This window comes from Haematobia irritans, chromosome 1 (genome assembly GCF_050003625.1).
Source record: "Haematobia irritans isolate KBUSLIRL chromosome 1, ASM5000362v1, whole genome shotgun sequence".
Classification (NCBI taxonomy): Eukaryota; Metazoa; Arthropoda; class Insecta; order Diptera; family Muscidae; genus Haematobia; species Haematobia irritans.
The window spans coordinates 261117003-261132892 of NC_134397.1; the positions used below are offsets into that span (position 1 = coordinate 261117003).

The window sequence follows — 15890 nt, forward strand, 5'->3', positions numbered from 1 at the left end:
CACTGCTCGGGAGTTCCATGTCCCTGTCGAAATCCAAATTGATGATCAGGCAATATATTGAATGATTCAAGAACTGGAGATAATCGCTTCCGGAAGAGTTTTTCAAACAATTTCGAAAGTATGGGCAGCAGGCTAATAGGTCTATACGAAGTTATTATGTTTTCGGGTTTACCAGGTTTTGGTACCATAATAATCTTGGCACATTTCCACTTATCAGGGAAATAACTTAATCTTACAATTGAGTTAAATATTACTGTGAGTAGCACTACTCCTTTCTTTGGAAGTGATTTAACAACTCGTCCATCTATCAGGTCATATCCAGGTGATTTATTTTTAAGCTTTCTAATCTCCGTTTTCACTTCTCGAATGCTAAAGGGTTTAATGGGTAGGTCCATCTGACAGGTTGAATCAAGAAAATCTGAGACTTCTTTTGCTTGGAGACTATTGCAGAAGCAAAAGGGTTTAAACGTTTCTTCTAAATGTAATTTAAAAGCATTCGCCTTGCTTTCGCTCGATCTACACCAAACACCATCCTTGTTTTTTATAGGAACATTTCGCTTCTTCGGCCTCTTGAGATATTTTGTTGCACTCCATAGCCTGTGTTCATTGTTATTGCTATTTACGTTCAAGCTGCTTAGAAAGTTCTTTATATTTTGAAGAAATAAAATTTTGAAAAAATTTTTTATTTCTATAGAAAATTTTTTCAAAATTTTATTTCTATAGAAAATTTTCTCAAAATTTTAATTCTGTAGAAAAATTTCTAAAAATTTTATTTCTATAGAAAATGTTGTCAAAATTTTATTTCTATAGAAAATTTTGTCAAAATTTTATTTCTATAGAAAAATTTTGTAACAATTTTATTTCTATAGAAAATGTTGTCAAAATTTTATTTCTATAGAAAATTTTGTCAAAATTTTATTTCTATAGAAAATTTTGTCAAAATTTTATTTCTATAGAAAATTTTGTCAAAATTTTATTTTTATAGAAAATTTTTTCAAAATTTTATTTCTATAGAAATTTTTCTCAAAATTTTAATTGTGTAGAAAAATTTCTAAAAATTTTATTTCTATAGAAAATTTTGTCAACATTTTAATTCTATAGAAAATTTGGTCAAAATTTTAATTCTATAGAAAATTTGGTCAAAATTTTAATTCTATAGAAAATTTTGTCAAAATTTTATTTATATAGAAAATTTTGTCATTATTTTATTTCTATAAAAAATTTTGTCAAAATTTTATTTGTATAGAAAATTTTGTCAAAATTTTGTTTCTATAGAAAATTTTGTAACAATTTTATTTCTATAGAAAATTTTGTCAAAATTTTATTTCTATAGAAATAATCAAAATTTTATTTCTATAGAAATAAAATTATGACAACATTTTCTATAGAAATAAAATTTTGACAAAATTTTATTTCTATAGAAAATTTTGTCAAAATTTTATTTCTATAGAAATAATCAAAATTTTATTTCTATAGAAATAAAATTTTGACAACATTTTCTATAGAAATAAAATTTTGACAAAATTTTCTATAGAAATAAAATTGTTACAAAATTTTCTATAGAAATACAATTTTTACAAAATTTTCTATAGAATCAAAATTTTGACAAAATTTTCTATACAAATAAAATTTTGACAAAATTTTTTATAGAAATAAAATAATGCCAAAATTTTCTATATAAATAAAATTTTGACAAAATTTTCTATAGAAATAAAATTTTGACCAAATTTTCTATAGAATTAAAATGTTGACAAAATTTTCTATAGAAATAAAATTTTTAGAAATTTTTCTACAGAATTAAAATTTTGAGAAAATTTTCTATAGAAATAAAATTTTGAAAAAATTTTCTATAAAAATAAAATTTTGACAAAATTTTCTATAAAAATAAAATTTTGACAAAATTTTCTATAGAAATAAAATTTTGCCAAAATTTTCTATAGAAATAAAATTTTGACAAAATTTTCTATAGAAATAAAATTTTGACAAAATTTTATTTGTATAGAAAATTTTGTCAAAATTTTATTCTTATAGAAAATTTTGTCAAAATTTTATTTTTATAGAAAATTTTGTCAAAATTTTATTTCTATAGAAAATTTTGTCAAAATTTTATTTCTATAGAAAATTTTGTTAAAATTTTATTTCTATAGAAAATTTTGTCAAAATTTTATTTCTATAGAAAATTTTGTCAAAATTTTATTTCTATAGAAAATTTTGTCAAAATTTTATTTCTATAGAAAATTTTGTCAAAATTTTATTTCTATAGAAAATTTTGTCAAAATTTTATTTCTATAGAAATCAAAAATCGGTAAAAAATTAAAAATTGGAAAAAAATTCGTAAGATCAAGAATTCGAAAGACAACAACAGGAGACCGGCAATCGTCTTCCAAATGCTCCAAAAATTTAAATGTGAGTTTGGCCGCCAAGTAATGAAATTTAGTGGAATTTCAATAAGAAGGTGAACCATGTCCATCGTTTCCATATTTTTGGGTAATAATGTCCAGATCAGTGATGAACACTGATAATGGGGTAACATTTAGGCTCCGAGTGCTCACGAAATGACTATCGGTGAATTTTTTCATGAACGTGACATGCCTATAAAAAATCTTACTCTTAATACGAAAAAAAAGGAAAATTATTGTGAAAAGCCCTTTTCGATTTTCTACCCAAATTTTTGGAAAATAATAGACTCATCCTTGTACAAAACTCTCCCAAATATTACACGGATAATATATACTTACTTTCATTGCCTGTTTTGGTGGCTGATATATCAGAGTTGGAATCGAGATCCATAAATTCCTTAATATGTTGATGATCTTCTGATAGGGTGAGAATTTTTATAGCTGGAATATCTCTTGATGATTTAATGTCACTCTTTGAGGCGATTACAGAAGAAGCCAATTCTATAAGTTTCATAAGATGTTGAAAATGTTCTTGTAGAGTTTTAATATTATCTCCATATACATAAATAGTGGATGAATCCAAATGGAGATTTAAGCACACAAGCTCCTGAGTTTTATCTATACTGGCAGACTGTTGTTCACCTGCACAAGATTTGGGTTTTGTACTAGTTTTCGGTGAAGATGGAGCACCCGAAGAAGAATCCTTATAATGTTCACTACCCGAAAATATATCTTTGAGAGAACCAGATGACACAGAGGAATTTTCCTGAGATTTATGTGAATGTTCTGGCAAAGAATGTTTTAGCTTCTGTTTAACCACTTTGGGAGTAGTTGTTTGGTTTCTTAGACTCGCTGAATTAATTTGTGAAATTTCACTATGCATCGATACATTCTGTTTGCGTTTGTTCATGGCCACGGTCACTGTAGTCTGCCAAGGTTGTAGTACAGTCATTGACAAACCATCTTCCCTTATGGTCTCTATGGCAAGATCTATAAATTGTATAGTCCAATTAAATGTAGTTTTAGTGGTTAAAGGAGGATTGACTTTTAGTCGTAGACTTGATCGTGTTATGTACTCGGCAAAAGTTGACTTTAGAAGTATACGAGGCAGTGAGAATCGGGTATATTTTACTGCATCATTTTTTCCCACTTGCTTATGCTGCAGACTCACATCTAATTGACTTTGTGCTATTTCCATGTATATGATAATGGTATTGAATTGTCTAAAATACATTTTAATAAGGTCCTCGTCTTTAGTTTTATTCTCGACTGAAGTAACCAAAGGATCATCTGTTATCAATGGATCGGTGGTGGTATATTCAATACGCTCATCCTTTTCTGAACTATAATGTATAGTCTCCTCGGGATGAGATATTTTCCTCTGTGAATTCGAAGTGCGTGAAGATTTTCGACCAAATATTTGGGGCATTGCAGGATTATTTTGATAAGCAGTTGTCGAAGGGGCCGAACTTGTATGATGACTGGTTGTAACTGGTGGAGGATTTTGAACCACTTGATTTTGTAGATCACTTTCTACAGAATATTCTGGAATGATCAAAGAAAAAATGTGAAACGAAAAACCGACTACTTTAGCTGTGAAACCTACCTCTAGCAAAACGGCTATCTTTGCAAGTAAATGTAAGAAAATCCAATAGATTTCGAGCACCAGTCACATTGAATTTTTCCATCCATATACCAAGGGCAATATTGCAGGGTTCTTCCCGTTTCTCCCTTTTTGATGATTTCTGTATATTTGCCAACGGTTCTTGAGCATTACACGGGAATTGTATTTGAATTTCAAGCCATTTGTTTTGATTGTTGTGCATCTTGGCCATAGTATTTAGGACATTACATCTTTGGAATTGTACAGATTTGCGATCAAGTAAGAGTTCTGCATTTAGGGCCGCCATATGGCTATTCCAAACATCGAAGGTATGATAATAACGACGTTTCACATGCCATTTACTGAATAGACAATTCAGGGCAATCGAATCGGCCATTTCAAAGGGATGATTCAAAATACCAGCCACCTTAATCAATGCCTGGGGTTGATATGACCACAAAGCCTCGTACAGATATAGAAATACCCATAGCTCTCTTTTGGAGAATTCCATTTTGATGTGATCACATTGTAAATCAAGCTTCTTTATAGGCACCTCATCAGTTTTCCAGTGATGTGGTTGCAATAAGGTTCCATAGCTTATGTGTAACTTTGGTATGGTGGCCAAACGTATAAAACTATCCATGGAAGGTGATACCAAACCACAAGAGAATTCTTTAACATTCAAAGTGTAGTTGTCATAACAGGCATTTAAAAGTTCTTGAGGTTTATCGGGCAATTGACAAGTAGTATGGACCAATTTGTCCGGATTAATGGGGGTAGCTAGAAATCCTTCTAAATGTTCGAAATGTAACAAAAGAAATGGCATAGACGTTTTAATACTAATCGGTATTCTTTTATGCAGACGGCCCGACATGTGTGGAGGTTCAGTTTTTGCATAGACTTCCATGCGAATATGTTTCAAATCGATTTTGTATGCACACAATGGTATACCCTGCATTAAGGCATCGTAATCCTCAACCAAAGGAGGATGTAGTTTTGGCGATCCTTCCAGTGTTGTAGTAGTCGAATTTCTCCCCACCCCACTACCAGCGCTGTCCAAAGAGGTTTGCTTATGGCCCACTTCGTTGGTATTTACTATATGTTCCTGAGGATATACTAGGGATTTTTGCTTAATCACCGCTGTACTACCATCATGAATTTCGATTTTTTCTACATTTGACGAATATGCCAATGAATCGTATAAATCAATGAAGTTTTTAATTATATCTTTAACCTGCATAAATGTTTCATTTAAACGAAATGTTACTCCTGCCGAAAGTAAACGGATTTGCTTGTGTACATCTTTGCCACTTGCACATGTTGTGTTAGCCAAATTCATAGTGGTAATACCGGCATCTTGGTTCTCATTGCTTGACGACCGATAGGTTATAATGTCAAAGGCCAAAATAGGACTACGATACATGAGATAGTCATCTGTTATGCGGGTAATATAGTCATCATAGTTAGTTACACCCCATCCCCGTTCGGCAATCATACATTGCTCATCAAAGAGCGATTTGTCGATAAAGGAACGCATGTTGGTGTACTGCAAAAGGTTAAGAAAATAGTTTAGTTGACGTGGTATCATAATATAGGATAAGAAATTAATTCGTATCTGAATATTCCAATTTTCTATAGAAATAAAATTTTGACAAAATTTTCTATAAAAATAAAATGTTTACAAAATTTTCTATAGAAATAAAATTTTGACAAAATTTTCTATAGAAATAAAATTTTGACAAAATATTCTATAGAAATAAAATGTTGACAAAATATTCTATAGAAATAAAATTTTGACAAAATATTCTATAGAAATAAGATTTTGACAAAATTTTCTATAGAATTTTGACAAAATTTTCTATAGAAATAAAATTTTGACAAAATATTCTATAGAAATAAGATTTTGACAAAATTTTCTATAGCAATAAAATTTTAACAAAATTTTATTTCGAAGTAAAATTTTCTCTAGAAATAAAATTTTGACAAAATTTTCTATAACAATAACATTTTGACAAAATTTTCTATAGAAATAAAATTTCTATAGAAAATTTTTGATAAAATTTTATTTCGAAATAAAATTTTCTATAGCAATAAAATGTTGACAAAATTTTCTATAGAAATAAAATTTTGACAAAATTTTGTATAGAAACAAAATTTTAACAAAATATTCTATAGAAATTAAATTTTGACAAAATTTTCTATAGCAATAAAATTTTGACAAAATTTTCTATGGAAATAAAATTTTGACAAAATTGTCTAAAGGAATAAAATTTTGACAAAATTTTCTATAGAAATGAAATTTTGACAAAATTTTCTATAGAAATAAAATTTTAACAAACTATTCTATAGAAATAAAATTTTGACAAAATATTCTATAGAAATAAGATTTTGACAAAATTTTCTATAGAAATAAAATTTTGACAAAATTTTCTATAGAAATAAAATTTTGACAAAATTTTCTATAGAAATAAAATTTTGACAAAATTTTCTATAGAAATAAAATTTTGACAAAATTTTCTATAGAAATAAAATTTTGACAAAATTTTCTATAGAAATAAAATTTTGACAGAATTTTCTATAGAAATAAAATTTTGACAAAATTTTCTATAGAAATAAAATTTTGACAAAATTTTCTATAGAAATAAAATTTTGACAAAATTTTCTATAGAAATAAAATGTTGACAAAATTTTCTATAGAAATAAAATGTTGACAAAATTTTCTATAGAAATAAAATTTTGACAAAATTTTCTATAGAAATAAAATTTTGACAAAATTTTCTATAGAAATCAAATTTTGACAAAATTTTCTATAGAAATAAAATTTTGACAAAATTTTCTATAGAAATAAAATTTTAACAACATTTTCTATAAAAAAAATTTTTGATAAAATTTTATTTCGAAATAAAATTTTCTATAGCAATAAAATGTTGACAAAATTTTCTATAGAAATAAAATTTTGACAAAATTTTGTATAGAAACAAAATTTTAACAAAATATTCTATAGAAATTAAATTTTGACAAAATTTTCTATAGCAATAAAATTTTGACAAAATTTTCTATGGAAATAAAATTTTGACAAAATTGTCTAAAGGAATAAAATTTTGACAAAATTTTCTATAGAAATGAAATTTTGACAAAATTTTCTATAGAAATAAAATTTTAACAAACTATTCTATAGAAATAAAATTTTAACAAAATATTCTATAGAAATAAAATTTTGACAAAATTTTCTACAGAAATAAAATTTCGACAAAATTTTCTATAGAAATAAAATTTTTACAAAATTTTCTATAGAAATAAAATTTTGACAAAATTTTCTATAGAAATAAAACTTGGAGAAAATTTTCTACAGAAATTTTCTATAGAAATAAAATTTTGACAGAATTTTCTATAGAAATAAAATTTTGATAAAATTTTCTATAAAAAATAAAATTTTGACAAAATTTTCTATAGAAATAAAATTTTAACAAAATGTTCTACAGAAATAACATTTTTACAAAATTTTATACAGAAATAAAATTTTCTATAGCAATAAAATGTTGACAAAATTTTCTATAGCAATAAAATTTTAACAAAATTTTCTATAGAAATAAAATTTTGACAAAATATTCTATAGAAATAAAATTTTAGCAAAATATTCTATAGAAATAAAATGTTGTTGTTGTTTTTTTATTTCAGCTTAAAACTAAGAGTGTAGCTTAACCAACAGAGGAAAAGAATGTTTGTCAAATTTATTTGGGCAAAGCCCTATAGACTGCAAGATGGTTGGATGGACGCACGTTTCGGAATTACCACATTCCTCATCAGCATCTTCTACTTGCAGCAAAACTATCAACCAATTATCAGAATAAATTCAGGCAGTTCAATAAACCGAAGGTGAACCACACTTGAACCTTCCGAAAAAAAGGCTTATGCCGAAATAAATTCATATAAACATTTGGAGAGAATTTTCTGTAGAAATAAAATATTGTAAAAATTTTCGATAGAAATAAAATTTTGACAAAATTTTCTATAGAAATAAAATTTTGACAAAATTTTCCATGGATATAAATATTTTACATAACTTTTCTATAGTCAAATTTAATTGAAATTTTTTAATTTGGTAGATTTGTGGAATTTTTTTTTATAAATTTTGATACATTATTTTTGGCCCAAGTGGCATCCATGTCCCTACCCCGTCCAAACATCCATGTAACTCGGTTCATCCCTTTACCAAGCTTATCCGGCACATGATATAATTTGGTATACTATGACACATTATGTGTTAATATATGTGATTATATGCAAAAAAAAAACTTACCGCTGCTGTTTCTATTAAGGCCAAAGATTCCTGTGTATCCTCTGGCCGATATTGACCCAATGGTTCGACATATATCGAAGATAAACCCGCTTTTGTGCTACTCCAATCAATTTCCTTTACAACTACCCTCTCAAAATACAAACCGCCAAAGGTAAATCGTACAATCGGTGTATAACGTATACGTTTAATGCCACCCATCATGGCATCATTAATAAATTCCGAATTTTTCAATGTAAAATTCAATACTTCAACGTAAATACCGACATCTTTTGTATGACCTAATGTATCATCGCTATTGCCGTCCACCTCGTCGGGTTCATCGAAAGTAAAACTTGGCAATAGATTCCATGCCCATGATAGATATGATGAACCCACAGTATTTGCTGTATTGTCCATATTCCTTTCTCGATGCCCGCCATGCATATCCTCATCATCGTTATCGGGCGACAGAGACGTAAGGAATTTTATAAGACGCATAACCATTGGAATTTGTAGCGATGATAAGTTCAGATCTAGGGCTTGAGTGAATATACCTATTCGTGTGATACTACTGTTGACCATTGTATTACTATTGTATTTACGAAGAAATCTTATCTCCAAGGTACACCTGCAAGGGCAAGTATTAGAGGGAAGTTTCGAAATGCCATATTACTGCTTACCTATATAGGACTGGTTCCTGACAAACATCAATTTGCCCCGCTGAATTACGTTTATCCAAACATATTGTCAAATCCGATATATTGATGAGTTTTCGCATCAAAACTTTATGAGGATTAATGTCAACCATTGCCGGTTGCCACACTTCATTGGCAGGACAATAGCTTAGGTATTGTACATTCATCGATACTACAATATCTTCCTCTACATACTTTAAAATTATATTTTGACATTGTACATTAATGTTATTTACGATTTTCATGGCCAAGCCGGAAGAACCCATACTCGAGGTTTCGTCATCTTTGCGTGATGTTTTTCCCGTATCTGCTAGGGGAGCATGTTGAGGGGAATTACTTGCAGATGATTTGCACGATTTTCCCTTCAGAACAAATTCGATGGTATTTATAAGAACTTTAATGGGTTCCGATGTGATTTTTGTCCATGGTATTTGTATAACCAACTCGTGTATGTGACCGGACAAGAACTCAAAAGGTAAATTCAGCTCCTGCTCCAAGACATCTAAACGTAGATCTAAATTTTGAAATGTTACCTCGCCCTCCCACAAACACACTTGAAAATCCTGTGGTCTTATATTTTTCACATATTTTGCCAAATAGTTCAGAATTATTGGCGTAATATACGACTCTATTTTGAACATTGTGATGTTTCGTTATTCCTAAACACTTCCTTTTTACATTATTTTTTTTTTTTTTTTTTTTTTTTTTTTGGGTTTTGATTAATTAATGGCAATGTCTCTTCGACATTAAAAGGCCAGGTTATATACACCGATCGATGTAGACCCAAACTACACCGGAAATAAACAAATGAACACTTTCGTTGAGCCAAAAAAGCCCCGATTAGAAGCTATCGAACCCGATATGAGTAGACTCTAATTATCAGGTGTGAGTGGTATAAATAGTGCATATGTTTCGCCATGACAAAAGTTTAGGATCAGTTATTCAAAATATAAATGATAGTCAATTAGTCAATTATTATTGTAAATGTGACGACGGCATAAATGTATCAGGCTTATAAATATCACAGGTTAGGTTTGTTGTTAGTTTAAATCGATTAGGCGTAAGCCATAAAATATCACAGATGAATTCCATATCAGTCTTGTTGATTCAATCAAGTAATTAAATTGAAACGTTAGTTTCAATAATAAAATTAACGAGAGATTTATATAAATCTATGTCCTTTGTAGCCAGGATGTCATAAACATCAGTAAAACGATTAGTTAAATTGTATTTCAGTCTTAGAGCATCGAATTTTGTACAATCAAAAATTGTATGATGTGTTGATTCCGCATCCAAACATTCGTTGCAGACATCTGAGCTGATAGCTCCAATTTTTAAAAGAAAAGGTTTGTCATACGTACGGGCTGTGTGCAATCGATTGATGATTTTGGTTTCTTGGGGGTTGAACATATACTTCGAAAACCACGGCTTTATTCTAACATCTTCAAATAATTTGCTGGCTTTGATGCTTTTGCAGAGAGAAATTTTCTTGAATTCTAAATTCCAATTATTCCATAGAGCTGTTCGGATTTTGTTTAGGCCTTCTTCAGGAGTGAGTTTAGGGTTAAGGGGTGCCCCACACTCTGCAGCAAGTTTGGCTGTTTCATCTGCTAACTCATTTATGTTCAGTCCTCTATGACCAGGAATCCAGACAATATGGCATTTATTGATGTTAGAATCTTGAAGTTTTTGATGAAATGTAGCGGCAATGTAGTTGTTGGTGTTTTCACTGGCAATAATCTTGCATGCAGCAAGGCTATCCGTGAACAGTACACACTTGTCATCTTCATGTTCAATGGCAATCTCCAGAGCCTTGACTAATGCCCATAGTTCCCCAAAAGTGGATGAGGCAGCAAAACCAATTCTGAAAAGAAATCGTTGATTTGTGGATACATTGACAATACCACAGCCAATAGAGTTAGTAGAAACAGAAGCATCAGTAGCAAAAATAGTAAAATTAAAATTTTTATAGCCATCAATTTCGCTGAGGTAGATGGACTTTAATATATCTATGGGATAGTTATTCTTCCCATTAGGCAATAGGTTGAGTCTGACAGTAACTTTTCTAGATGTCAAGGAGTTAGAAATGTGCTCAATACTATCAAAAATTTGAGGAAATTCATAATATACGTAACTGTAGCTGGAGTTGACTTTTGGATTATCAGACACTAGATCATACAGCACCTTATCTCTGGATTGCACCTTAATGAGTTCTTTCGCTGTCAGGTACACTGCTCTAAACTCTGGGGGGAGTTCATGAGCCAATGCATAAACAATATGTGTGGGGGAAGATCTGGCAACACCTAGACTTCTCCTTAACATGTCAGTCTGTAATCTTTCCACTCTTTTATTAATACTCTTCGGGGCATCTGCCGCTGTGGTTCTCACATATTCTATCTTTGATCTAACAATGCTTTTATACACATTCAACGCAACATTGGGATGCAAACCCCCTCGAATAGAAGTGAGGCACTTAAGCATGTTTACACGATTCTGCGTCTCCTTTGAAATAGAATCATAATGGTCCTTTATCGACAAGGAATTCGTGACAATTCTGCCTAGAAATCGCAGTTTTTTCGTCTGCTCAACTCTAGTACCATCGATAACCATATCAATATTTTTAAAACCATTTTTAGCAAAATACATTGTGTTCGATTTGGATGGATTAAAGGATAAATTAAGATTTCTACAGGTGTCCATGAATTCTCTTACCTTGTCAATAAGGTTCGATCTAGCCTCAGCAAAATCACGGTGATACGACATTATGATGAAGTCATCTGCATATTGAAAAATAGTTGTATTGCCATCCTCAAGGGTATGAAGACTGGCAGTGTATAAGTTAAACAGCAGTGGCGACAGACAACTACCTTGTGGCAACCCATTGTACACAGACACCTCCGAATTACTCAACTTCAGTATTCTGTGAGAGAGAAAATTAATGATCCAGTTACAGTACGCAGTATCCAAACCTGAAAGGATGAGTTTTCTCTGTAGCATATCAATCTTGACACAATTATAAGCATCACATATATCAAGAGACAGAATAACAACCTTGAAGTTGTTGGCCTTAAGCAAGGCAACTCTATGCAAGAGTTCATTAATACATGTACTTGTGGAAGAATTCTTTTTGTATGCAAATGATCTTCTGGGTATAATATCCACACTGTCAAAGTGTACTGAGATTCTTTCTTTCACCATTAAATTAATACATTTTAGAAACACCGATATCAATGATATTGGCCGAAAGTTTTTAGGGTCATTATGATTCTTTTTCGGTTTTGGTATAGGCACAATTTTTATAATTCTCCAATCATCTCGAATGGTGTTAGTCAAAAAAGCATTGTTCATAGCTGTTAACAAAGCGCGTTTGGAAATGCCCGAGAGAGATTTAATCATATTATACGTTATTCCATCATGTCCTCCAGCCGACTGAGACCTTTTTCCAGATAGACACAAAATAAACTCTTCAAAATCAAATGGTTCAATGAAGTGATTAACCAAAGGAAAATCAATAATCACATTCTCACCAGTAACTTGATTTTTAAGGTGCTCCAAGTATACAGCATTATTTTCATCATTCCAAATAGATCTAGTAGGATTATTTCTTCCACGGATGTTATTAATAAACTTCCAGGCATTTTTAGTGTTGGGAGACTTGTTGATTTCATCTAGTTTGGCAAGATAACACTTTTTCTTGGCCTCAGCCACCATATTCTTCCAGTGCTCAGTCGCTTTTCTAGCATCTTCAAGATTGTTATACGAGGGAAAAAGCCTGGCTTTCTTAGCAGCCGCCCACTGCCTGCGAAACCCAACCTTGAGTTCCTCACTCCACCAAAACTTTGGGCTACGTCCATCTGGAACAACATATGAGGCATACTCAACTTCATCTTTCATAGACTTTTGTATACTATCCAAATCCGGCTCAAGCTCCAACTTCGAAAGCGACATCAGAAGTTTATTTTTGGATAGAAATTTCATCTTTGATTTTTTCCTTGAATCTATGACAACCGTAATGGGAAAGTGTCTGCTGCCACCAAGATAACAGTCGCTCACAGTCCATGTTCCCTCCAAACATGTACTAATGAAAGTGAGATCGAGCACCGAACCATCAGACTCGTCATTCCTTCTGAAAGTGATGTTATTGGAATTGATGCATTTTAATCTAGAGTAGCTAAAAATGGTCTCCAGTTCTTTCCCTTTTCTATTGGAGATATTATCTCCCCAAACAGTGTTACGAGCATTGAAGTCTCCCATCAGAATAACATTCTCATGTCTATCTAAAAAATTGCATAGTCTTCCTACTTCACCAGCCAGAATATACAATGGCATAGACGGAGGGAAGTAAACCGACGCAATTGTAAAATTTGTATGAAGATTACTGGTTTTGACAATTATTATGTCAAATTCAGTTTCAAATACGATTCTGGAAAATTTTATATATTTCCTCAGAGCAATGGCTACACCCCCATAGCCATCAGGTCTGAATTTCTGAACAAGATTGAAATTAATCATTCTATTTCTATTATCTCTGTTTTCAGAAAAAATTTCAGACAGCACTAAAATGTCAAAGTTGTAGTTATTCGCATAAAATTCTAGATAATTCTTGTTTTTTGTAAACGACTGCACATTATACTGTAGTATCTTTACCATAAAATGAAGAATTAGATAAAAGACTAGAATTAGAAGATTGAGGCACCAAACCACATTTTACCAGGCGCGAATTAAAATGATTAGCAGCATCTATAGCAACAGTGTTACCAGACATCTTGAAAAAGTCCATCATGAAAGCCAGCATCTCACTGGTGACTTTCTCGAGTTCACTGACTCTCAGCTCACTTGTCATATAAACAGGCGATGAGGGCTGCGTTTCCGGAAACATCCTCGGATGAGTTTGCACACCGGTGCGATGAACATATTCTTTTCTCTGCCTCTTAGCCACAGAGCTATAAGTGTATGGGGTTAAAATTTGATTAACATCTCTGTCTCTCATATCCTCCCTCACTGGGGCAGTCTTCTTTCTATTCCTTCCATTAGATAATTCCGGAAAACTGTCATCATCAGCTAAAAGATCAAAACGATTTTGGTTGTTGTATTTCTGAAGTACCTCACGTTTTGACATCTTTTTACGCGTCATAATCTTGTTGGTTTCTATTTCTTTTATCCAGCTCGGACAAATTTCCTTGTCACTAGCAAGATGGCCTTCAGCCTTACACAGAATGCATTTTTTACCACCACATTGGCCATTGCAGACTTCACTATCAGCACCACATTTTATACATCGTTTCTTCGACCGACAACCCAGTTTAGTATGGCCCAAGCGACCACAGTTGTAACACTGTCTGATAGCAGGATAGTATGTGCTGACAACCAGAACAGACTTTTCAAACACTATCCAACTAGGGTGATCATCACCCGCAAAGCCAATTTTGACTGTTTCAGTTGGATGAAAAACACCCACCTCTTTTTCATCGCGCCTGGTAAAACGTTTAACAGAAGTAATATTGATACTTGAAGTTGCATTTTCTAAAATCTCTTGTTCACTATAGCATAAAGGCACATTTCTAATGACACCGAAAGTTTCAACAAAGTTTCTGGGGACAAAGGCCCTCAACTTTCTTTTCCTCAACTCTTCATTGTCTAAAAATTTATTGGCTGATTCAACATCCTCAAACGTTAATTTATATAACGTAACACCAATTGCATCGATCTTCTTGATCTTGTCAAACTCGTCAGACTTAATGTCTCTTATTTTCTGTACAAAATAGAGACCATTTTTAACTTTTTTGTTAGTACCATTATCTACCTCAGAGGTGTCTACCAATACGTGTGGCTCACCTTTATGATTATTCGAATATCTCACCAACGAATCATTCACTCTTCTTTTTTTGCTTTCATGTACCACCATTTCTTCTCGCGGTCTCGCATTTTTCGCCGCAATACCACCATCACCATCATTAACAATCACATCAACATTCATAGCCTCGTCAACCCCCGTTTCAGCTACTTCACAATTATTAATAATCGCAGGTCTAACATTTCTGCCTTTTATAGGTTTCGTCAGTTTCTTTTTATTGTCACATTTTTTGTCAGTATCAATATGACAAACAATCATGGACTTAGAAGGCCCAGCCTTCTCCTCCACACCACTTTCCATGGCCACCACTAAGGCCAGCGGTTAATTTTGCACAACCACTCACACCAGATACACAAAATAACAACCACCAACAAGACAATGAAATTGTCCAACAGTATTCAAATCAATGCACACAGTTAGAACTGAATACAAAATCAAAAAGGTTTCTCTTCACAAGCAAGGAACGATGTCTACACAGCAAAGGCTCAACGAAGAATGTTTTACATTATTTAAAAGTTTTTTTTTTGCGAATCCACTAAAGAATTTGATTGCACACGTCAAGTTGATTTTGTTGCTGTATGTGTTAGAAACACAAATCATATGTTCGAAAAGGGTATTGCCCTATTTTTATAATAATCAGTGTCATTGGTGTTTATGAAAAGATGTCGCACTGACAATACAGGCAGACCCCAATAGAGGTCGTTGTTGCATAATACTTGACGTATTATGGGCTTTACAGACTATCAGTTATTCCGGACGAAAGTGCTCGTGTCGAACATATCCCATATATTGTGCACATTATAAGTTAAGTCCGAAAGCATAATCGGTATGTTTATGCATGTTTATGGGATCGATAACACATATACCGATTATTTAGTCATCGCCGACAAGTCGTATCGATCCGACACACTGTAAGATTCTTTACAAACACCGACATTCCGTCCGGAATAACTGACCCTGCCAACATTTTTTGAATTTGGGGACTCTTTTGAGAATCCCCACTACGTCGAAAACAATCATATACGACATCAAAAACTCGTCGGAAAAGCGCCGTCACTAT

The 15890-nt window shown here is 31.7% G+C and overlaps 2 protein-coding genes across 12 annotated transcripts in view; both read right to left on the minus strand.

Moving 5' to 3' along the window:
• Vps13B (vacuolar protein sorting 13B) overlaps nt 1–15333 on the minus strand; it is a 39005-nt gene extending 23672 nt beyond the window's left edge. The window contains exons 1-5 of one of the 9 annotated variants that reach the window (XM_075291166.1): nt 15196–15333; nt 8962–9764; nt 8303–8909; nt 4006–5548; nt 2739–3944 (exon numbers count right to left, since the gene is read on the minus strand). In XM_075291166.1, coding sequence (XP_075147281.1) covers nt 2739–3944; nt 4006–5548; nt 8303–8909; nt 8962–9617 — 4012 coding nt within the window. In that variant the 5' untranslated portion in view covers nt 9618–9764; nt 15196–15333. Of the gene's footprint in view, nt 1–2738; nt 3945–4005; nt 5549–8302; nt 8910–8961; nt 9824–15173 lie in introns of those variants that run through there. The other 8 variants (XM_075291158.1, XM_075291150.1, XM_075291143.1 and 5 more) reach the window with 8 other exon arrangements.
• LOC142221463 (uncharacterized) lies at nt 9822–14948 on the minus strand. Of its 3 annotated transcripts, XM_075291224.1 has the most exons (3): nt 14812–14948; nt 12504–13102; nt 9822–11945 (listed from the first exon to the last, which is right to left on the minus strand). In XM_075291224.1, exons 2-3 carry the CDS (start codon nt 12952–12954, stop codon nt 10096–10098), a joined length of 2301 nt encoding a protein of 766 aa, XP_075147339.1. In that variant the 5' UTR covers nt 12955–13102; nt 14812–14948; the 3' UTR covers nt 9822–10095. The 3 variants fall into 3 exon arrangements, with proteins under 3 accessions (XP_075147339.1, XP_075147331.1, XP_075147336.1); XM_075291216.1 differs by having other exon boundaries at nt 9822–13102; XM_075291221.1 differs by having other exon boundaries at nt 9822–13099; nt 14812–14914.
• Nucleotides 15334–15890: the final 557 nt, after the last annotated feature.

Bases quoted from the DNA above. Each gene is read 5' to 3' on its own strand.
- LOC142221463 (XM_075291216.1), bottom strand. From the start codon at position 12,954: ATGAAATTTCTATCCAAAAATAAACTTCTGATGTCGCTTTCGAAGTTG.